Source organism: Anolis sagrei, chromosome X, assembly GCF_037176765.1.
Source record: "Anolis sagrei isolate rAnoSag1 chromosome X, rAnoSag1.mat, whole genome shotgun sequence".
Taxonomy (NCBI): Eukaryota; Metazoa; Chordata; class Lepidosauria; order Squamata; family Dactyloidae; genus Anolis; species Anolis sagrei.
The window spans coordinates 19,970,336-19,992,926 of NC_090034.1; the positions used below are offsets into that span (position 1 = coordinate 19,970,336).

General features: G+C 45.5%; 1 protein-coding gene across 1 annotated transcript in view; it reads right to left on the minus strand.

Annotated features, from left to right (window-relative positions):
* The window catches only part of HS3ST6 (heparan sulfate-glucosamine 3-sulfotransferase 6), a 49,348-nt gene extending 44,567 nt beyond the window's left edge, over positions 1 to 4,781 (minus strand). Inside the window, exon 1 of the mRNA XM_060786557.2 lies at positions 4,210 to 4,781. Within this exon, the coding sequence (XP_060642540.2) occupies positions 4,210 to 4,646 (437 nt within the window). The 5' untranslated portion in view covers positions 4,647 to 4,781. The remainder of the gene's footprint in view (positions 1 to 4,209) is intronic.
* Positions 4,782 to 22,591: the final 17,810 nt, after the last annotated feature.

Below are 22,591 nucleotides of genomic sequence, written 5' to 3' on the forward strand. Positions count from 1 at the left end.
TAAGATGCATTTGAATGAGGAGCAAGAGTCAAAATATCATTATCACAGTAGAGTCTCGCTTATCCAACCTTCGCTTATCCAACGTTCTGTGTTATCCAATGCAATCTGCCTCCCGCCCGGATCTACAACTGTTTCAATACATTGTGATGTTTTGGCGCTAAATTCGTAAATACAGTAATTACTACATAACACTGCCATGTATTATTCTGCTTTTTCTGTCGATTTGTTGTAAAACATGATGTTTTGGTGCTTAATTTATAAAATCATAATATAATTTGATGTTTAAAAGGCTTTTCCTTAACCCCTCCTTATTATCCAACATTTTCACTTATCCAACAGTCTGCCGGTCCATTTATGTTAGGGAAACTATACTCTACTGTATTATTATTATTATTATTATTATTATTATTATTCTATGTATACTCCACTTTACTCCATAAAAGGAGATTCAAAGCAGCTCATGATGAAACAACTCTTTCAAAAGTTTGGAGTCTACTTTCCAGAGTCAAGGCTTTGGAAAATGTAAGGATTGCCATAAGTCAACTAAATCACAATTAATCACTTTTTTTAAAAAGCCTTTTTTTTTTCAATAGCCGCTGGACTTCTGTCCCCTTGTCTTTGGGAAATCTAGATCCCTTTGAAGTCCACAAAAGCAGAGGGTTGGTCTCCGACTTCAAACGGAGGCAGACCTTCCCCTTTGAAGGACAAAGTCATTCATAGTTTGGCCCATAATAGAAAGATTCATCCCAGAAAGAGAAGAAGATCACCGAAGACTTCATCAGATACACAATGGCACATTGCTGCTTTCTTTTTTGCAGGTTCTCAAAAAAAGGAATGGCAGAGAAACCGAAACATTTGGGAAATATTTTCAAGCCTGGCTATGAAAGAAAAGGTTCAGTCAGATTTAATGCAGAGGAGCAGAGATGGCAGGCTTTGAATCAAATCATGCTTTATGTCGGGACGGAGATGCAAATCCAAAACTTCAATAGCCAAAACCAAGTTTCTTTCTACTAGCCCATTAAATGCTTAACTGTCATACCTTGAAGCAGCAACAGAAATTGGGCAGAGTCCAGAAATGAGCCAAAAACATCAATCTGATTATCTTGAGACCTGGCTTCTGCTTTCTACCCAATCCACCAAAGTCTATATTGGATTAAGGGAGACACAGTTTAAAGAGTTAGTCTTTCAAAGCCCCCTTTGTACCTTCCATGCCCTCCTTGTCCCTTCAACGCCCCCAATACTCCACAGCTACTTTCAGGCTCTCCATTGGGGCCCTCCATGGTCCTCTGAACCCCTTTCTGTCCCTTTGATGCCCCCATTCTGCCTTCAGTACTCCCAAAGCTCCGCTGCTGCTTTCACCAGTCTTTTGGAACCTTCAGTATGCTTCCAATAGCCTCAGTGTCCCTTCAATGCCCTTAATGCTCAATTGTTGCCCTCCGTCCTGCATTGGTGTCCTCACTGGCCCTTGGAACCCATTCCTGTGCCCTCAATGCCCTCACTCCTCATTTACTGCCGTTACTGGTCCTTTGAGATCCTCTCTGTCCCTTCAATGTGCCCAGTGTTCAACCATTGCCCACTGGTGCCAGCAATGGTCCTTTGGGCCCATTCCTGTGCCCTTGATGCCTTCTTTTGCTGTCCTCAGTGGCCCTTTGAGACCTTCTTTGGTCCTTTGAGACCTTTTCTATCCTTTGGCTGTATCTACAGCTCAACCACCGCTCACTGGTGCCTTTGATGGCCCTTTGAACCCTTACCCATGCCTTCAGTACCTTCCATCCTCCATTGATACCCTCCTCATCCTTTGAGTCCATTCCCATCTCCTCCATGCCTTCCTTTGCTGCCTTTATCAGTTCTCTGAGACCACTGCTATCTCTTGGATGCAACCAGAGCTCAACCACTGTCTTTGATGGTCCTTTAAGCCCATTTCTGTGCCCTCCATGCTTTCCTTTGCTACCTTTACCAGTCTTTTGAGACCTTCTCTATCCCTTGGATGCAACTGGAGCTCTTTGATGGCCCTTTGAACCCTTTCCCATGCTTTCAGCATCTCAATCCTCCATTGCTACCCTCCTGGTCCTTTGAGCCTATTCCTATGCCCTCCATACCTTCCCCTGCTGCCTTCACCAGTCCTTGAGACCTTCTCTATCCCTTGGATGCAACCAGAACTCAAACACTGCCTTTGATGATTCTTTGAACCTATGCCTTCTTTTGTCCTGGTTGCCTTCCTTTGCCAGTCCTATGCCTTGGATGCCTTCCTTTGCCAGTCCTTTGAGACCTTCGCCATCCCCTGAATGCAACTGAAGCTCAGCTGCTGCCCACCAATGCCTTTGACGGCCCTTTGAACCCTTTCCTGTGCCTTCAGTACTTTTGGTCCTCCATTGATATCCTCCGGGTCCTTTGAGCCCATTCCTATGCCCTCTTTGCCTTCCTTTGCTGCCTTTACCAGTCCTTTGAAACCTTCTCGGTTCCTAGAACTCCACCTCTACCCACTGGTGCCTTTGAAGGTCCTTTGACCATGCCTTCAGTACCTTTGGTCCTCAATTTATGCCTTCTTGGCCCTTTGAACCGATTCCCGTTCCCTGGATGTCTTCCTTTTCTGCCTTTACCAGTCCTTTGAGACCTTCACTATCCCTTGATGCCCACTGGAGCTCAACAACTGCTCACTGGTGCCTCTGACCACCTTTTGAATTCTTTCCCGTGCCTTCAGTACCTTCAGTCCTCCATTGATTCCCCCCTGATCCTTTGAGCCCATTCCCATGCACTCGGTGCCTTCCTTTGCTGCCTTTACCAGTCCTTTGAGACCTTCTCTATCCCTTGGATGTGACCAGAGCTCAACCACTGCCTCTGTCAATTATTTGAACCCATTGCTATGTCCTGGATGCTTTCCTTTGGTGCCTTTACCAGTCCTTTGAGACCTTCTCCGTTGCTTCAACTCAACCTCTGCACACTGGTGCCTTTGAAGGTCTTTTGACCATGTCTTCAATGCCTTTGGTACCTTCAGTCCTCCACTGATGCCCTCCTGGCCCTTTAATTCCATTCCTTTGCCCTGGATGCCTTCCTCTGCTTCCTTTACATGTCCTTTGAGACCTTCACTATCCCTTGGATGCAACTGGAGCTCTTTGACAGCCCTTTGAACCCTTTCCCATGCCTTCAGTACCTTCGGTCCTCCATTTATACCCTCCTGGTTCTTTGAGCAATTCCCATCTCCTCTATGCCTTTCTTTGCTGCCTTCACCAATATTAATGAGACCTTCACTATCCCTTGGATGCAACCAGAGCCCAACCACTGCCTTTGGAGATTCTTTGAACCCATTTCTGGGCGCTCAGTGCCTTCCTCTGCTGCCTTTACCACTTCTTTGAGACTTTTTCTATTCCTTGGTTGCGACCCGAGCTCAACTGCTGCCATTGACAATTCTTTAAACCCATTCCTGGGCCCTTGATGCCTTCCTCTGCTGCCTTTATGAGTCCTTTGAGACCTTTTCTATCCCTTGGATGCGACCAGAGTGCAACCACTGCCTTTGACGATTCTTTGATCCCATTCCTATGCCCTGGATGCTTTCCTTTGCGGCTTTTACCAGTCCTTTGAGACCTTCTCTGTTGCTAGAACTCAACCACTGCTCACTGGTACCTTTGAAGGTCCTTTGACCATACCTTCGGTACCTTTGGTCCGCTTCCTTTACCTGTCCTTTGAGACCTTTGCTATCCCTTGGATGCAACCAGAGCTCACCCATTGCCTTTGACGATTCTTTGAACCCATTCCCTTAACCCTAACCCTTACCCATTCCCATGCCCTACCTCTGAAGGTCCTTTGACCATGCCTTTGGTATCTTCAGTTGTCTACTGATGCCCTCCTGGCCCTTTAAACCCATTCCTATGCCCTGGATGCCTTCCTCTGCTTCCTTTACCAGTCCTTTGGGAGCTTTGCTATCCCTTGGGTGCAACTGAAGCTCAACTGCTGCCCACCGGTGCCTTTGACGGTCCTTGGAAGCCTTTCCTAAGCTTTCAGTACCTTCGGTCCTCCAGGCCCTTTAAACCCATTCCTATGCCCTGGATGCCTTCCTCTGCTGCCTTTACCACTTCTTTGAGACCTTTGCTATCCCTCGGATGCGGCCCGAGCTCACCCGCTGCCTTGGACGGCCCTTTGAGGAGCCCGTGCCCGTGCCCTGGGCGCCTTCCTTGGCCAGTCCTGCGCCCCCCGCCCCTCTCCCGTCCTCACCTGTACCAGGCGAGGCCCTTCCCGTATCCGCGGTCGAAGAAGTGGGGCTCGGCTCCGAGGGCGCGGACGTCGGGGTGGGCGCGGAGGAACTCGAGGAGGGCTCGGGTCCCGCCCTTCTTGACCCCCACGATCAGCGCCTGCGGGAAGCGGCGGGAGGCGGGGGTGTTTAGGCGGGGGGCGCCCTCCCCCCTCTCGCCTTCCTCCTCGCCTTCCTCCCCCTCCTCCTCCTCCTCCTTGTCCTCGGGCGGCACCAGGAGGAAGGGCCGCTCGGGGCCCAGGGCGGGCTCGGCCCTCAGGAGCGGGGGAAGGGGGCTGCGGGGGTCTCCGCAAGGCAAGCGCAGCCCCGCCGCCGCCGCCGCCGCCGCCCCTCGAGGGGAGACGCCCGAGGCCGAGCCCGGCAGGCAGAAGACCACGTAGCCCACCAGGAAGCCCAGCATGGCGAGGAAGAGGAGGGAGGAGAGAGGAGGGAATGGGGGAGACCAAGGCGAGCCCCTGCCCAGCCCCTCCGCGCTCCCTCTCGCTCCCTCTCGCTCCCCTGGACTCGCACCGACGGCTCTGCCTTGGCTTCTCAGGGATCCCACTCCTTCGGCCACGCCCACCTCCCGGTAGCCACGCCCCTTGGAGTGGCCCCTTTCAGACGGGGGAGGGGATGGATCAGAGCGTCTAGGGATGACAGGGCCTCCATCTGTTGAGCCTCCAGAAGAGGAGACGGTGGAGTGGCACTAGAGACAGGCCTGGGCAAACTTGGGCCCTCCAGGTGTTTTGGAAGGCCCAAAAGTGCCCATTCCTAGTCTACCCGCAGAAGAGGGGATGAGGCTGTGAGGAATTGTGGGAATTGAAGTCCAAAACAACTGGAAGGCCCAAGTTTGCCCATACCTATGCTACCCAAGGCTGGCAGGCAAAGCCTAAGCGGGGGGGGGGGGGGGGAAGGAGGAGAGATTTGACCTGGATTTCAAGTGGAAACTGAGGAAACTGAGGTGGCACAATGGGTTAAACCCCTGTGCCAGCAGGACTGAATACCGATACGTCAGAAGTTGGAATCCAAGGAGAGTGCAGATGAGCTCCCACTGTTAGCTCCAGCTCCCCATGCGGGGACATGAGAGAAGCCTCCCTTACTTTTACTTACTTAGGCAATCCCTCGTAGTCCGAGGATGATGGTCCTCCAAGTTCGGTGTCCTGGCGGTGGTTCCATAGGTGACTGTGGAGCCCTATACTTGATCTGCATCTTCTTCCGCAGTGAGGGCATTGGTTTCCAGGTGGAAGGTGGTCTCGGTCGGGGTTGGCTTGACGTGCCTTCCTCTTGGCATGTTTCTCGCTTTCACCCTCCATTCGTGCCTCTTCAAATTCTGCAGCAGTGCTGGTCACAGCTGACCTCCAGCTGGAGTGCTCAAGAGCCAGGGCTTCCCAGTTCTCAGTGTCTATGCCAGAGTTTTTGAGGTTGGCATTGAGCCCATCTTTAAATCTCTTTCCCTGCCCACCAACATCCCGTTTTGTGTTCTTGAGTTCGGAATAGAGCAATTGCTTTGGGAGATGGTGGCCAGGCATCTGGACAACGTGGCCGGTCCAGCGGAGCTGATGGTGGAGGACCATCGCTTCAATGCTGGTTGTCTTCCAGCACGCTGACGTTTGTCCGCCTGTCTTCCCAAGAGATTTGCAGGATTTTCTGGAGGCAGCGATGATGGAATCGTTCCAGGAGTTGCATGTGACGTCTGTAGACAGTCCACGTTTCGCAGGCATAGAGCAGGGTTGGGAGGACAATAGCTTTATAAACAAGCACCTTGGTATCCTTATTTATTTATTTGCTTTATTTTTATACCGCATTTTTCAGCCTAATTCGGCGACTCAATGCGGTTTACAATGCAATTTATTACAATAACAATTAGTTAAAAACACAGTATACACAACGGACAATACAAACGACACAACAACACAACATAGTCATCAACGCCTCAGTAAAAATCAGATTCCGTTCTCGTAATCCTTCTACCATTCCTTGTTCATTTATACCGTCTTCATGAGTTCAATTGCCATGTTGACCAAACGCCTGTTCATAGAGCCACGTCTTGACCTTCCTCCGGAACTCCAGCAACGAAGGGGCCTGCCTGATGTCTACGGGTAGGGCATTCCATAGCCGAGGGGCCACCACCGAGAAGGCCCTGTCCCTCGTCCCCGCCAGCCGCGCCTGCGATGCAGGCGGGATCGAGAGCAGGGCCTCCCCGGACGATCTTAACGTCCCCTACGGATGTCCCAGTCCTCAAACACTCTCTGCTTCATTCAGAAAAATGCTGCACTCGCAGAGCTCAGGCGGTGTTGTATTTCGGTGTCGATGTTGACTTTTGTGGAGAGGTGGCTGCCAAGGTAGTGGAAATGATCAACATTATACCATTAAGCTGTATCTCTGGCATTGGAGAGGGGTTGGCTGGTGACTGCTGGAAGAGCACTTTGGTTTTCTTGATGTTCAATGACAGGCTGAGCTTCTCATATGAAGCCTCCCACAAGGATCGTAAAACATGCAAAACATCCGGGCGTCCCCTAGGCAACATCTTTGCAGGCGGCCAATTCTCTCACACCAGTAGCAACTTGCAATTTTTCAAGTCACTCCTGACATGCAAAAAAAAAAAAAATTAAATCTAATCCAATCCCTGCCAAAGAAATAATGGAAGGGGAGCAAAGAGAAGAAGCTGTGTCATTGGACTTGATATGAACAAGACTGTTTCTGATGAGCAAGTGAAAGCTCAATTACCTCAAAATCCACAGACTCCATTGCCAGGATATGTATCTTCTGTGGATAAGAAGAGGCAACTAGCATTTCAACCCAAATAGTTCAACAGATTTCCTTGGCTCACCTACTTGTTTTGTCGTGTCAGAACAACCAGTCTAACAGAACAAAGCAAACAAACAGAAAAATACACAACTTGTGAGTTTGGTAGCTGGTTAAATGTCCTTTGACCAGTATCTGGCCACTTGGAGTGCTTCCGGTGTTGCTGCAAGAAGGTCCTCCATTGTGCATGTGGCAGGGCTCAGGTTGCATTGCAGCAGGTGGTCAGTGGTTTGTTCTTCTCCACACTCGCATGTCGAGGATTCTACTTTGTAGCCCCATTTCTGAAGGTTGGCTCTGCATCTCGTGGTGCCAGAGCGCAGTCTGTTCAATGCCTTCCAAGTCGCCCAGTCTTCTGTGTGCCCTACTCATTTCATGTACAAGGGGCTGCTGATAAGTTTTTGGCTTTACCCAGAAAGAAATGAGATAGGAAGATGAAACTTTACATTTATTCCACATACTCTCCAGTGATATCAACACACTTCTTACATCAATATTCCAAGTTCTGTAAGCCTTGGAAAAAGAAGGATTTCCATTGTGCCTCAAACCAGTCATCCGTAGCAGCCATGGCATCAGAAATGGGGTGAAATTTGGTCCCCTTGAGGTGTTTCTTCAGGTTTGGAAACAGATGATAGTTGGAGGGAGCTAGATTCTATGTAATACTTTGCATTGATGGTGGAACCATTTTGAAGGTAGTCCGGTAGCAGCACGCCCTCCTTATCCCTGAACACAGACACCATCACCTCAGTGGCTGATTTTTGCACCCTGAACTTCTTTGGACGAGGAGAACCACTGTGCCTCTACTCTTTTGACTGCTCCTTGATTTCAGGGTTATACAAATAAATCCAGGTCTCATCCATAGTGACCAGTCAATCCAGGAAGTGCTTCTCGGTCCGGAAACGCTAACAAATGGACCGGGAAGTTTTCATAGAATCATAGAATCATAAGAGTTGGAAGAGATCTCATGGGCCATCTGGTCCAACCCCCTGCCAAGAAGCAGGAATATTGCATAAAAAGCACCCCTGACAGATGGCCATCCAGTCTCTATTTAAAAGCCTCCAAAGAAGGAGCCTCCACCACACTCCGGGGCAGAGAGTTCCACTGCTAAACGGCTCTCACAGTCAGGAAGTTCTTCCTAATGTTCAGATGGAATCTCCTTTCTTGTAGTTTGAAGCCATTGTTCTGTGTCCTAGTCTCCAGGGTAGCAGAAAACAAGCTTGCTCCCTCCTCCTTGTGGCTTCCTCTCACATATTTATACATGGCTATCATGTCTCCTCTCAGCTTTCTCTTCTTCAGGCTAAACATGCCCAGCTCTTTAAGCCGCTCTTCATAGGGCTTGTTCTCCAGACCCTTGATCATTTTAGTCACCCTTCTCTGGACATATTCCAGTTTGCCAATATCTCTCTTCAATTGTGGTGCCCAGAATTGGACACAATATTCCAGATGTGGTCTAACCAAGGCACAATAGAGGGGTAGCATTACTTCCCTAGATCTAGACACTATGCTCCTATTGATGCAGGCCAAAATCCCATTGGCTTTTTTTGCCGCCACATGACATTGTTGGCTCATGTTTAACTTGCTGTCCACGAGGACTCCAAGATCTTTTTCACACGTACTGCACTTGAGCTAGGCATTGTCCCTCATTCTGTATCTTTGCATTTTGTTTTTCCTGCCAAAGTGGAGTATCTTGCATTTGTCCCTGTTGAACTTCATTTTGTTAGTTTTGGCCCATCTCTCTAATCTGTCAAGATCGTTTTGAATCCTGCTCCTGTCCTCTGGAGTATTGGCTATCCCTCCCAATTTGGTGTAATCTGCAAACTTGATGATCATGCCTTCTAACCCTTCATCTAAGTCATTAATAAAGATGTTGAACAGGACTGGGCCCAGGAAGCAAAGGCTGGATAGCCATCTGGGGAGCAAGTGGGATGGATGGAGTCCTCCTGCCTGGCAGAAAGGGATTGGACTAGATGATCTTTGAGGGTCCCTTCCAACTCTAGGATTCTACAGGCTTTCAAGAGGCAAACATTAAAGATGGAATATGGGCAGCCTCAGGCCCCTTCTACACTGCCATATAAACTCCTGCTTTGAGCTGGATTATCCAACAGTGTAGACTCAAATAATCCAGTTCAAAGCAAATAATCAGGATTTTATATGACAATGTAGATGGGGCCACATAGCTACCAGTCCAGTCAAGACCTGCCGGCCCATGCAAAGACAAGACATCTGGAAGTATAGAGAAAAGTGGAAAGCCTGGCATTCTTGGGCCGACATGCTCCGAAATATTGAATTTATCATCTGCCTTGGACCCGCAGGACGCAAATCAAAAGCAAATGTGTCTCTGCGGGTTTTATGGTCTCCCAGGGCCCCAAAATGGAATTAAAGGAAGATCAAACGACCCCTGAGCCAGGGATGGGGAGGCTCCTGGAGAAGGAGGGCGGAGGGAGAGGAATGTCTTGCAACGGATGCTAAAAGCTCCACGTCTGATTCGGTTTCCTCCCCTTCTTCCATATTTGAGGGGACTGTAATTATAGCTTGCCATCGCTTGCATTCTGGGAAGGGATTTGCAAAAATACAAAAAAGGGCCCTCTTCTTTTTCTGCTGAACTTTGAAATCAAAGATGGAAAACATGTTATAAATAAACAGCAATTAGTCTGATGATAGCCACATGCCGGGCAATTAACAATCAGCCCTTGCAAACGTCACTTTTAATTAAAGAGACAAGGGTTTCAATAGGAGTGAGTGTGTGCATACCACATTTTGCCCTCTTTCTATCCGGGTTTTTAAAAAGGAATGATGGAGGGGGGGGGGGGGGGACAAAAAGGTCATGGTTCAAATGTTATGGAACCCTAGAAATTGTAGTTTCTCAAGGTCTTGAGTCTTATCCGCCCAAGAGTAGTAAAGGTAAAGATAAATGTTTCCCCCTGACATTAAGTCCAGGAGTGTGGTGCTTATCTCCATTTCTAAGCCGAAGAGCTGGCATTATCCGTAGACACCTCCAAGGTCATGTAGCCAGCATGACTGCATGAAGCACCATTACCTTCCTGCCGGAGCAGTACCTATTGATCTACTCACATTTGCATGTATTCGAACTGCTAGGTTGGCAGAAACTGGAACTGACATAGCAGAAGCTCACGCTACTCTCCGGATTCGAACTTGCGACCTTTCCGTCAACAAGCTCAGCAACTCAGCGGTTTAACTCACTGCGCCACCGGGGGCTCCCAAGAGTTCTGGTGCCAAACCATAGCACTGAAATGATGTCAAACTACATTGTAATCCAGGTTATCAAAGAAGATAATCCAGATTATCTGCTTTAAACTGGGGGCCTTTACACAGTAGCATAAAATCCAGATTATGTGTCTTGAAGTGGATTACATGACTGTGTAGACTCAGATAATCCAGTTCAAAGCAGAAAATGTGAATTACCTGCCTTGATATTCTGGATTATATGGCAGTGTGGAAGGGCACTACAATAATCCAGTTCAAGCCAGATAATGTGGATTATCTGGCAGTGTAGAAGGGATCTGGATTATATGAGTCAACACTGCCATATAACCCAGTTCAAAGCAGATCTGGATTTTATATGACAGTGTAGAAAGGGCCTAAATAGAAAAGATACTGATTATTGTTGAATGGTACAACTATATAGAGATTTTTCTTTTCGTGTCAGGAGCTACTTGAGAAACGGCAAGTTGCTTCTGGTGTGAGAGAATTGGCTGTCTATAAGAACATTGCCCAGGGGACACCCAGAAGTTTTTGATGTTTTACCATCCTTGTGGGAGGCTCCTCTCATGTCCCTGCATGGGAAGCTGGAGCTGATAGAGGGAGCTCATCTGTGCTTTCCCCAGATTCAAACCTTCAACCTGTCGGCCTTCAGTCCTGCCGGTATAAGGGTTTAATCCATTGAGCCACTGGGGTGCTTGGATGGAAGATAACTGTCTTTGACTCATAACTGCCCTGTAGAGATCAATCCCATTGATTCAGGTGATAAACAGGTAACGTTCAGCACTTTGGTTGGCACTGATAACGTTCAAACTAAAACTGAGGCCCCTTCTACATTGCCATATAAAATCCAGATTATCTGCTTTGAACTGGAATATATGGCACTGTTGACTCAAATAATCCAGTTCAAAGAGGATGATGATGATTATTTGATTTAATAATCTAGATTATATGACCGTGTAGATCCAGACATAGAAACCACTGGCCCCTTGGTGAGTTTTCTGTGCTCTTTTCTGAAGGCAATACTTAAGTCTGAACTTCACGCAGTTTTGAGGAAGGAACACAAAACGAAAGTCTATTTGAGGTTTATTTAGAAATCCTTGTGTGTTATTAGGTTATTTAGCGACATATGGTTTGTCCAGAGGGGTCGGTCATTGCTTTCCTCTGAGGCTGAGAGTGTGTGACTTGCCCACACTCACTCTATGGGTTTCAATGGCTGAGTGGGGATCTGAACCCAGTTCTCCAAAGTCCTTGTCCTATGGTCAAAAGCCACTACCTGGGGGTTTTAAATCTTGGTCTTCAGGATATATATATATTTGGACTCCACCTCCCAATAGCCCCAACCAACTTGGTCAGAGATTATGGGGGCTGAAGTTCAGAACATCTGGAAGGCCACAGATTTCATAGAAGGCTTCCATTTACCATCCTTGGATCCATCGCCATTCGAAGAAGACCTTTCCATGATCCTAAAATGAGAAAAGTCCTGAAATTAGAGCTTGGATGGAAGATAACTGTCTTTGACTCGTAACTGCCCAAATCCACCCAACAATTTTGTTGTGTTGCTTGCAGCAGACAAAGAATAATATTTTCCCCTAAATTCTGCTCATTGTGCATTGCCGGTGCAAGAACATGTTTTGCTTTTTTTTATTTCATTGAGATACCTCTGTTTTGGTTCCTTCCCCGTTTGCGTGTCATTCCTTTTTTTTAAGAGCCGCAATCACCAAAAGTGCTAATTAGCCCATTAATATAATTATCTGCTTGGAATATAATTAGGGCTCCCAAATGATAAGAGCCCTAATGGAGGACAGGGAAGATTCATTGCTTTGGATATCGGAGAGTTGTGCAAAAGAAGGGGGAAACTTTGCTAAGAGTTGTGTGCAGTTCCTTGTCCTTCCAAGGAACAGAGGAAAATTAAAGGCCAAGGGAAAATTAAAAAGTAGAGATAAACCCTTGCATTAAACCCTTTTATGCACTTTGATCAAATGTATAGATGACAACTAGTTGGGAAGGATAGCTAATACCCCAGAGGATAGGATCAGGACCCAAAATGACGGAAACAAATTAGAGGACCGATTGGCCCAAACTAACAAAACGAATTCAATACATGTATGGAAATGCACTTCTATACACATAATAAAAGTGAAAATATGTATGTGTGTGTGGCTGGGGTGTCCACTTACACAGACAACCTCCTGCCTCCACAAACAGCTATAACTCCCATTACGCAGGAGACATCAATGGCCCTCTCTCCAATGACATTGCAGGTTATAGTGAGTGCCATGAACATGCACAAGAGCCCTGCCAGTGTCCTCCACCAACACCACACTGCCCACCACACAAGAGAAGGCTTTCATACAGGGACAATTTCATCCTACATTTTCTGTTTTAACTCCACCATAGACATCCCAGTATTCCTTTCTCTCTTCGCTCATTGCCTCTCCCTTAACCCTTTCCTATTATTTTCTATGGCACACATTAAACAGAGGAATTGATCAGCAACTGAACATACTAGAGAGGTTTGTGGAGAATTCACCATGATTCACCATGAGTTGTAGGTGCTGGGATATATAGTTCACTTGCACTCTAAGAGCACTCTGAACTTCACCAACAATGGACCTGGAACTAACTTGGCACACAGAATCCCCATGATCAACAAAAATACTGGAGGTCTTTGGAGGGATTTATAGGAGTTGTAGTTCACCTACATCCAGAGCACACAATGAACCCAAACAATGACGGACCTGGACCAAACTTGGCATGCATACCTGATATGCCCAAATTTGAATACTGGTGGGTTTTGAGGGGAATTGACCTGGACATTTTAGAGTTATAGGTACTGGGATTTATAGTTCACCTACAATCAATGAGCACTCAGAACTAAACTACAGATGAAACTGGGCCAAATTTAGCACACAGAGTCCCCAAGACCTGCAAAAAAATACTGGAGGTCTTCGGAGGAAATTCACCTTGATATGGGGGAGTTGTAGTTCACCTACACCCAGCAAACACTGTGAACCCAAACACTGATGGATCTAGACCAAACTTGGCACACAGACCTGATATGCTAAAATCTGATTACTGGAGAGGTTTGGGGGGAACTGATCTTCCTTTCTGGGAGTTGTAGTTCACATGCAACTAGAGAAACTGTGATCTCCACCAATGATGGACTTGGACCAAACTTGGCATACAGAACCCCCATGACCAACTCCACCTACTGGAGGGGTTTGAGGGGACTGACTCAGTTGTAGTTTACCCTACAGCCAGAGAGCACACTGAACCCCACTGATGACCACATCTGGAATATTGTGTCCAATTCTGGGCACCACAATTCAAGAGAGATATTGACAAGCTGGAATGTGTCCAGAGGAGGGCGACTAAAATGATCAAGGGTCTGGAGAACAAGCCCTATGAGGAACGGCTTAGGGAACTGGGCATGTTTAGCCTGAAGAAGAGAAGGCTGAGAGGAGACATGATAGCCATGTATAAATATGTGAGAGGAAGCTACAGGGAGGAGGGAGCAAGCTTGTTTTCTGCTTCCTTGGAGACTAGGACGCGGAACAATGGCTTCAAACTACAAGAGAGGAGATTCCATCTGAACATTAGGAAGAACTTCCTGACTGTGAGAGCCGTTCAGCAGTGGAACTCTCTGCCCCGGAGTGTGGTGGAGGCTCCTTCTTTGGAAGCTTTTAAGCAGAGGCTGGATGTCCATCTGTCAGGGGTGATTTGAATGCAATATTCCTGCTTCTTGGCAGGGGGTTGGACTGGATGGCCCATGAGGTCTCTTCCAACTCTTTGATTCTATGATTCTATGATTCTATGATTCTATGATGATACATCTAGAGCAAAGTTGCCTGACATAACAAACTTTAAGTACCGATGAAGTTTTTCGGGGTTAACCTGGCATGATGTGAGTTGTAGTTCACCCACAACCTTATGCATTTTGTACAATTGAAACTGACTTTTTCAAATCACCCGGACAATGCCGGGTACCCAAGCTAGTAAGCAATAAAAATGAAATGCACAGATATAGGATGGGTGACTCTTGGCTTGCAAACAGTACATGGGAAAGGGACCTAGAAGTCTGAGTTCACCACAAGCTGAGGATGAATCAACCGAGTAATGCAGCAGCTAAAAAGGCCAATGTGATTTTAGTCTGCACCCATCAGTGCACAGTGGGGAAATGTCACAGTCCCATTCTATTCTGCTTTTGTCAAATCTCACTTGGAATAATCCTGTGTCTGGGCAAAGCAAGTCAAGAAGGATATTGACCAGGTGGAAGGGCAACCAAAATGATCAAAAGTTTGACAATTAAGCCCTATGAGAAACGGCTGAGGGCGCTAGGGATGTTTAGTTTGGAGAAGGCTGAGAGAAGAGGACACGAGGGCCATGCTTAAGTATTTGAAAGGATGTCCCACAGAGGAAGGACAAGCTTGTTTGATGCTGTTCTGGAGACACAATAGAGGCATCTGAGCATCTGAACATTAGGAAGGAATATGATACCTTGGAGTTTGATGGATCCTCCTTCTCCAGAGGTTTTTAGGCAGAGGCTGGATGGCCATCTGTCAGGAGAGCTTTGGCTGTGCCTTCCTGCCTGGCAGAAGCGAGGGTTGGAGTAGATAACCCTTGGGGTGTCTTCCAACTCTGAGATTCTATGATTTAATGAAACCAAATATTAGCATATTAATCCACATGGACCAAGACAAGCCGATGAATGCAACAGCAGTTTTGAAGTGCTTTGGTCTCCCAGCTTTGGGGTAAATGAGGGGTCCAACTCTCTTCAGTGGGCAAGAAGAGGCTCAAGGGCACTCTGGGGTTTATTTAAGAAGAGTGGGAAGAAGAGGAGGGTTCAGTTTTCTTTTTCTTAATGGACCCATGGATAAGTTGGCTGAAGTTATTTGGGCTTATTCATTATTTGGGCAAGCCCCAACCCTTTGCTGCTTGTTGTTAAAGGTTTCCCATTTAAGACTGGTGTCTCTAAATCTAGGTAACCTATTCAAAGCTAGCTGTGCAGCAAAATCCACATGAGAAAGAGGAATGTCTGGTTCTTTCGGTATTTTCTGCCATATCCACTTCACCTCTGGAGCAGACTCCCTTGGAGGGTTGCATCTGGAGCATTTGTGTTCCCCTGTGTGTATCTCTCTTTTAAGGCCCTGTTTTTCTACCTGGAGCAGAGTAGAGACAAGACCCCAAAGGGAAGGCCCTGGCGATCAAAGGGATATTGCTGATTGGCAAACAGCTCTTTCCAAACAATCCAATTAGATGAGAAGTCGAAAAGGGCTCTGGCATTGACAGCAAAGATGAAAGTGAGGCAATCCAGAGGTCTTGGATCATCCCTGGGAAATAGAGAGGTTGTCTCCTCCAATTAGCAATCGCCGTTGGCCCCCAAAGGGAGTTTGGAATCAAAACAGAGAGGCAGAAAATTTTGCCAAGTCAATCAGATTTAAAATTGAGACCTCCATGTCAATCTTATCACCCATGGCCCTGCTCAGGTCTTGCAAAGGCAGGCTTCCTTCATTATATTGTGGAAGGGAACTATCCAAAGGTTGAAACCATGGAGGGAAGGAAGATTAGTTTCAGTGGCTCATGTCCCTTGCAAATAAATAATTTTACATTGTTGCAGATAAATTGCAAAAATCTGCATGATTGAACGTACCGTATATACTCAAGTATAAGCCAACCCGAATACCTAATTTTACCACAAAAAACTGGGAAAACGTGTTGACTCGAGTATAAGCTGAGGGTGGAAAATGCAGCAGCTACTGGTAAATTTCAAAATAAAAATAGATACCAATAAAATTACATTAATTGAGGCATCAGTAGGTTAAATGTTTTTGAATATGTGCATTAAACTGTAATTTAAGATAAGGCTGTCCAACTCTGATTAAACTATTATTCTAACCTTCTTCCATGTATATGTGCTTACGTATCCTTCCAATAATAATAGAGTAAAATAATAAACGTAATAAATATAATAATAGAGTAAAATAATGGAAATGTAATAATAACAGTAATAATAGAGTAAAATAATAAATGTAATAAAATAATAACAGAAAGTTTCATCTTCATCAGCATGCTGGGAACTGTCATCTGCTCCAACAATATGAGAATCCTGTCGTGAGCCGACCCTCTGGGAAGCCATTCCACTGTAAGCATATCGATGCTATTGTGGGTGTATGTGGAATAGCTGGCTTAAAGACGTTCTGAAAGCTCTAAATGAATTCCATTTGCCCATATTTATCCCAATGTGGGCAATTTTGTGGCAGTTGGTAAATGTAAATAAACAGAAGCGTTACCACAGTTTTTGAACCAAGTTATACCTTGAAGTATAATAAAGTGTCACTCAAGGTTGTGTAACAAGAAACAGTATCTTTGTTGTTCATTCGTTCAGTCATTTCCGACTCTTTGTGACCTCATCGACCAGCCCACGCCAGAGCTCCCTGTCAGCCATCACCTCCCCCAGCTCCTTCAGAATCAAGTCAATCACTTCAAGGATGCCATCCACCCATCTTGCCCTTGGTCGGCCCCTCTTCCTTTTTCCTTCTCTAAGCTTTCTTGTCTCCTCATGATGTGGCCAAAGTACTTCATCTTGGCCTCTACTATTCTTCCCTCCAATGAGCAGTCAGGCTTTATTTCCTGAAGTATGGATTAGTTGGATCTTCTCGCAGTCCAAGGCACTCTCAGAATTTTCCTCCAACACTACATTTCAAAAGCATCTCTCTTCCTTCGCTCAGCCTACCGTGAGCTGGACCGCTCTCACATCCGTAGGTGACTATGGGGAATACCATTGCTTTGACTATGCGGATCTTTGTCGCCAGTGTGATGTCTCTACTCTTCACTATTTTATCAAGATTGATCATTGCTCTCCTCCCAAGAAGTAAGCGTCTCCTGATTTCCTGGCTGCAGTCTGCGTCTGCAATAATCTTTGCACCTAGAAATACAAAGTCTGTCACGGCCTCCACATTTTCTCCCTCTGTTTCCCAGTTGTCAATCATTCTTGTTGCCATAATCTTGGGTTTTTTGATGTTTAACTGCAACCCAGCTTTTGTGCTTTCTTCTTTCACCTTGATTAGAAGGCTCCTCAGCTTCTCCTTGCTTCCAGCCCTCAAAATAGTGTCATCTGCATATCTAAAGTTGTTAATGTTTAACAGTATCTTTACTTCAGTTCAAAAGGTCAAACAGGGCAACAATATATACAGCAGTCTCTCTGGATTCACGCAGAGAACAGAGGGAATAAGCAGTCCTTTTAAACAATCTTTAAAATATGCTTCATGCCTTAAAAATGATCAGGCTTCAGAGAGTTAGCAGCCATGTCCTTCCTGGCTATTTCTAGTCAGCACTCTCTTTACTCTCCAAAGTGAAAGTGGCAGTTAAAACCCTTTGTCTCAGCAGCAAGCCAGAGATAGTGGCCAATCAGAACTCTGGCCTCTGGCATGCTTAGCCAATTAGCTGCTGACACAAGTCTTTCCAGTCAACCCATTACATCATAGCGTCTCTTTTTAAATCCTCACAAATTTGTAGTATTATTTGATTTGCTTATAAAATCCAGTTGCCACAGAGGCGGCCCTAGGTAATTTTCAACGGTAAGCAAACAGTATTTTGCCCCCCCCCCCAACCAATCACTGATACATATTTTCTGTTCATCGTGGGAGTTCTGTGTGATGGTTCAATTCCATCATTGGTGGAGTTCAGAATGCTCTTTGATTGTAGGTGAACTATACACCCCAGTAACTACAACTCGCATATGTCAAGGTCTATTTTCCCCCAAGAGCACCTCAAGACGGCCCCTGGGAGAAATCAACAAATGCTTACTTTGTGTAATGGGTTGAGCCGCCCCTGAATTGCCGTTACATTTTTGTAGCTCTTTACTAGGTGTTTTTGAGGAGCCCCTAGAGGTGTTTTCATACCCCATACTCTCCTCCCATTCAAAGACAGACACAGCAGTGTGGGCTGTAAGGAGACATTGGTTCATCACAAGGCGCAGGGTAATTGTTTGCCCTGTTTGTTGTTTTATCTCGGTAATGAGGGAATTCTTTTCTGACACGTCCTTTTCATTTGACTCCAAAGACACTCCTTCATGATATACAGTCAAGTTGTTGTCAAAGGCAACTGATAGAGGCTCATTAGTTTTATCATGACGAATTAAGGGAGTAGCGTCCTTGTCAGTAGTAATTTCAAACAGGTAGTCAGGTATACTCACAGTTCCCTCCCTGAAGAGTTTGTCAATTTTCAGTTGTTTAAAAGCCTGATTGGCTGAGCTTTAGCACAGCAGGTTAACCGCCAGCTGCAGTAAATCTTGCTAATTGGAAAGCTGGCAGTTTTGAAGCCCGGGGCAGGGTGAGCTCCAGGCCTTTAGCCCAGCTCCTGTCAACCTAGCAGATCGAAAACAGCAATTCTGAGTAGATAAATAGCTACCACTTTAAAAGTGGTGAGGTATTTAGGCACCCATAAGGAAATCCCAGAAAATGCCAGGAAGTTTATGAACGAAAGCTCATCTACAGGGAAGATGGAGCAACAGCACCCCCCGTGGCCGAAACTGAGCACAGCCTCCAAGATGCCAAAAATGGGGGGGGGGGGAGTCTAAATATACCTCTGTCTATGTACAGTTTTATGTCTTGTCTTTGTATAACGGCACTGAATGTTTGCTGTATATGTGTTCTGTGATCCGTCCTGAGTCCCCTTCGGGGTGAAAAGGGCGGAATATAGATACCATAAATAAATAAATAAATTTGGAGCCCCCAGTGGCGGAGCGAATTAAACTGCTGAGCTGCTGAATTTGCTGACCAAAAGGTTGGTGGTTCGAATCTGGGGAGCAGGGCGAGCCCCAGCTTCTGCCAACCTAGCAGTTCAAAAACAGGCAAATGTGAACAGATCAATAGGTACTGCTTCTGTGCGAAGGTAACGGTGCTCCATGCAGTCATGCCACCACATGACCTTGGAGGCATCTATGAACAACGCCAGCTCTTCAGCTTAAAAATGGAGATAAGCACCATCCCCCAGAGTCAGACTCGACTAGACTTAATGTCAAGGGGAAAACGTTACCTTTTTATGGTGTACTAGCTGTCCCCTGCCACGCGTTGCTGTGGCCCAGTCTGGTAATCCGGAAAATAAAGTAATGAGAAAGTGTTGGTTTCTAATATATGTAATTCCTTTATGCTTGTGAGTAAACAGTATTTCTTGTTTCTTTGTCAGTGTTGATGTGGAGAGTGTCTGGTTTGCCTACTCTGGAATATGCAACATATCATAGTCCTTCTTTAAGGGTCTCTTTCAAATCTGTGATACTATATCTGTGTGTGTGAGAGAGAATCATATCTATCTATCTATATTTATGACTGGATGGCTCTTCGTCGGGAGGGCTCTGATTACATTTTCTTGCCCTGGTGAAGAGAGTTGAACTGGATGGCCTTAAGTATTTTCTGTTGGTCATGAGGGCTCTGTGTGGGACGTTTGCCCCATTTCTGTCGTTTATGGGTTTCAGAATGCTCTTTAATTGTAGTGAACTATAAATCCCAGTAACTACAAATCCCAAATGTCAAGGTCTATTTCCTCCAAACTCCATCTGTGTTCATATTTAGGCATATGGAATTTTTGTGTCAAGTTTGGTCCAGATCCATCATTGTTTGAGTCCACAGTGCTCTCTGGATGTAGGTGAACTACAACTCCCAAACTCAAGGTCAATGCCCACCAAACCCTTCCAGTGTGTTCTGTTGGTCATGGAAGTCCTGTATGCCATGTTTGGTTCAATTCCATCATTGGTGGAGTTCAGAATGCTCTTTGATTATAGGTGAACGATAAATCCCAGCAACTACAACTCCCAAATGTCAAGGTCTATTTCCCTTAAACTCCATCTGTGTTCATATTTGGGCATATGGAATATTCGTGCCATGTTTGGTCCAGATCCATCATTGTTTGAGTCCACAGTGCTCTCTGGATGTGAGTGAACTATAATTCCCAAAGTCAAGGTCAATGTCCACCAAACCTTTCCAGTTTTTTTCTGTTGGTCATGGGAGCCCTGTGTGCTAAGTTTGGCCCAATTCCATCATTGTTGGAGTTCAGAATGCTCTTTGATTGTAGGTAAACTATAAATCCCAGCAACGACAATTCCCAAATGACAAAATCAATTTTTTTGAGTGGAGGACATAAATTGGACTGTTAGGTGTCTCGTGTCCAAATTTGGTGTCAATTCCCCCAGTGGTTTTTGAGTTCTGATGGTAGCATGAACTAACATTACATTTTTATTTATATAGATTGTTGACTCAGGCCTAATCCCATTGCATTTTCTGTTCCCCATTTCAAGGACAGGGAGTAGGAAAAACAAAAATCATGTCCTGTCATGCTGAAGCCATCTTGCCTCTCACTTCCCAACTTGGCTTCCTTCATTGAATCTGTCCATCTTTTCATATTGCCTTCCAATTTTGTTGTCATTCACTGCCTTCAGGTTGGCTTCGACTTATGGCGACCCTATGAATGAGAGGCCTCCATGTCTTGTGAACACCTCTGCACAGGTCTTGCAAAGTCAATGTGCCTATGGCTTTCTTGACCTAGTCTCTCCATCTGTACTGCAGCCTCTCTCTTTCCCTCCTGCCTTCAATTTGGGCAAAGATTATTGTCTTCCCCAGTGAATCCCATCGCCATCTGTCCAAACGATGACAACCTCAGTATTGTCATCTTAGCATCTAGGAAGGGTTCAGGCTTGCTTTGCTCCTGCACCCATTTCTTGGTCTTTTTAGCTTTCCATGGTATCTCCAGAACTCTCCTCCAACACCGTATTTTTCTTCCTATCACTTTCTTGGCAGCTTTCCATGGAATCTGGAAATATGATAACCTGGATGAGTCTGACTTTGTTGTTGTTGTTGTTATTATTATTATTAAACTTTATTTATACCCCACCACCATCTCCCCTCAGGACTCAGGGGTGGCTAACATGAGGCCAAGCCCGATGAATACAATAAACAAATAAATGTTGTTGTTCATTCGTTCAGTCGTCTCCGACTCTTCGTGACCTCATGGACCAGCCCACGCCAGAGCTCCCTGTCAGACGTCACCACCCCCAGTTCCTTCAAGGTCAGTCCAGCCACTTCAAGGATGCCATCCATCCATCTTGCCCTTGGTCGGCCCCTCTTCCTTTTGCCTTCCACTTTCCCCAGCATCATTGTCTTCTCTAGGCTTTGCTGCCTCCAAATAAATACATACGGCAAAATAATAATTAGAATTAAAAATTAAAATTAAATTAAAATAATATATTACAGTAAAAACAATAACATAAAAACAGTAAAGGAAGGATAACACAGTGGGATATAACACCAGGAATGAAGTGAAAGAACAATTACGGACAAGGAGTAAATCGGGATGGGCTGGGCCAGATGCACAGATAAAAACAAGGGGACATAGGGTGGGATAGGAAACTGGAGCGATTTATCTGGTGGGAGGGACAGGAAGGACAAACTAAGGGGCTTAATTACCTGCTAGGAAGAAGGAGAAGTGCATCAAGAGGACGAGTATATGCTGGGACGGACATGGTATGGGGATTGTTGTTCATTCATCAAAAGCAAGGTGGAACAGCCAGGTTTTCAAGACTTTCCTAAAAGCTGATAAGGTGGGAGCTTGAAGGTCTTTGCACTTGAGGATCTTCTCTCATTCCTTCACAGCTGCCAAGTGCAGAAAACATCGACCTGGTCCTAGATTTTGCCTAATGCATTAGGTGCTGCCTTGAGTCCTCGGGATCTTGTTTATTATTGTTGTTGTTTATTTATACCCTGCTTTTTCTCACTACAGAGAGTCTAAAAACGACTTACATTAAAAGCATTTCAATACAATTTAAAACCTACCAATATATAAATATTAAAACAGAATTAAATATCAATGGTATTAAAATTTCACAGCTAAAATACATTTAAGAACATGCTCAAAGCTAAAAACCACAGCAACATAAAGTAGATAATAATAATAATAATAATAATAATAATAATAATAATAATGCCATTATCAGGACCTCAAAAGGCTCTTGCATAAACCAGTACAGGTTGTCCCAGTGGTCATCGGCCAAAAGATCTCAGCCGGCATTTGGAAACAATAAATATTGACAAAATCACAATCTGTCATCTGCAAAAGGCCACCTGACTTGGATCTGCATGCATCATTAAAAAATACATCACACAGTCCTAGATGCTTGGGAAGTGTTCAACTTGTGATTTTGTGATACGAAATCCAGCATATAGATCTCGTTTGCTGTGACATACTGTGCTTTTGTGTCAGTAAAATAAAATAATATCTTTAGCTTAGCAAATTGTTGCCCATCCAAAGAAGCCAAGTCTATTATTTTAAAATGTGTAGGGAATGTATATATCC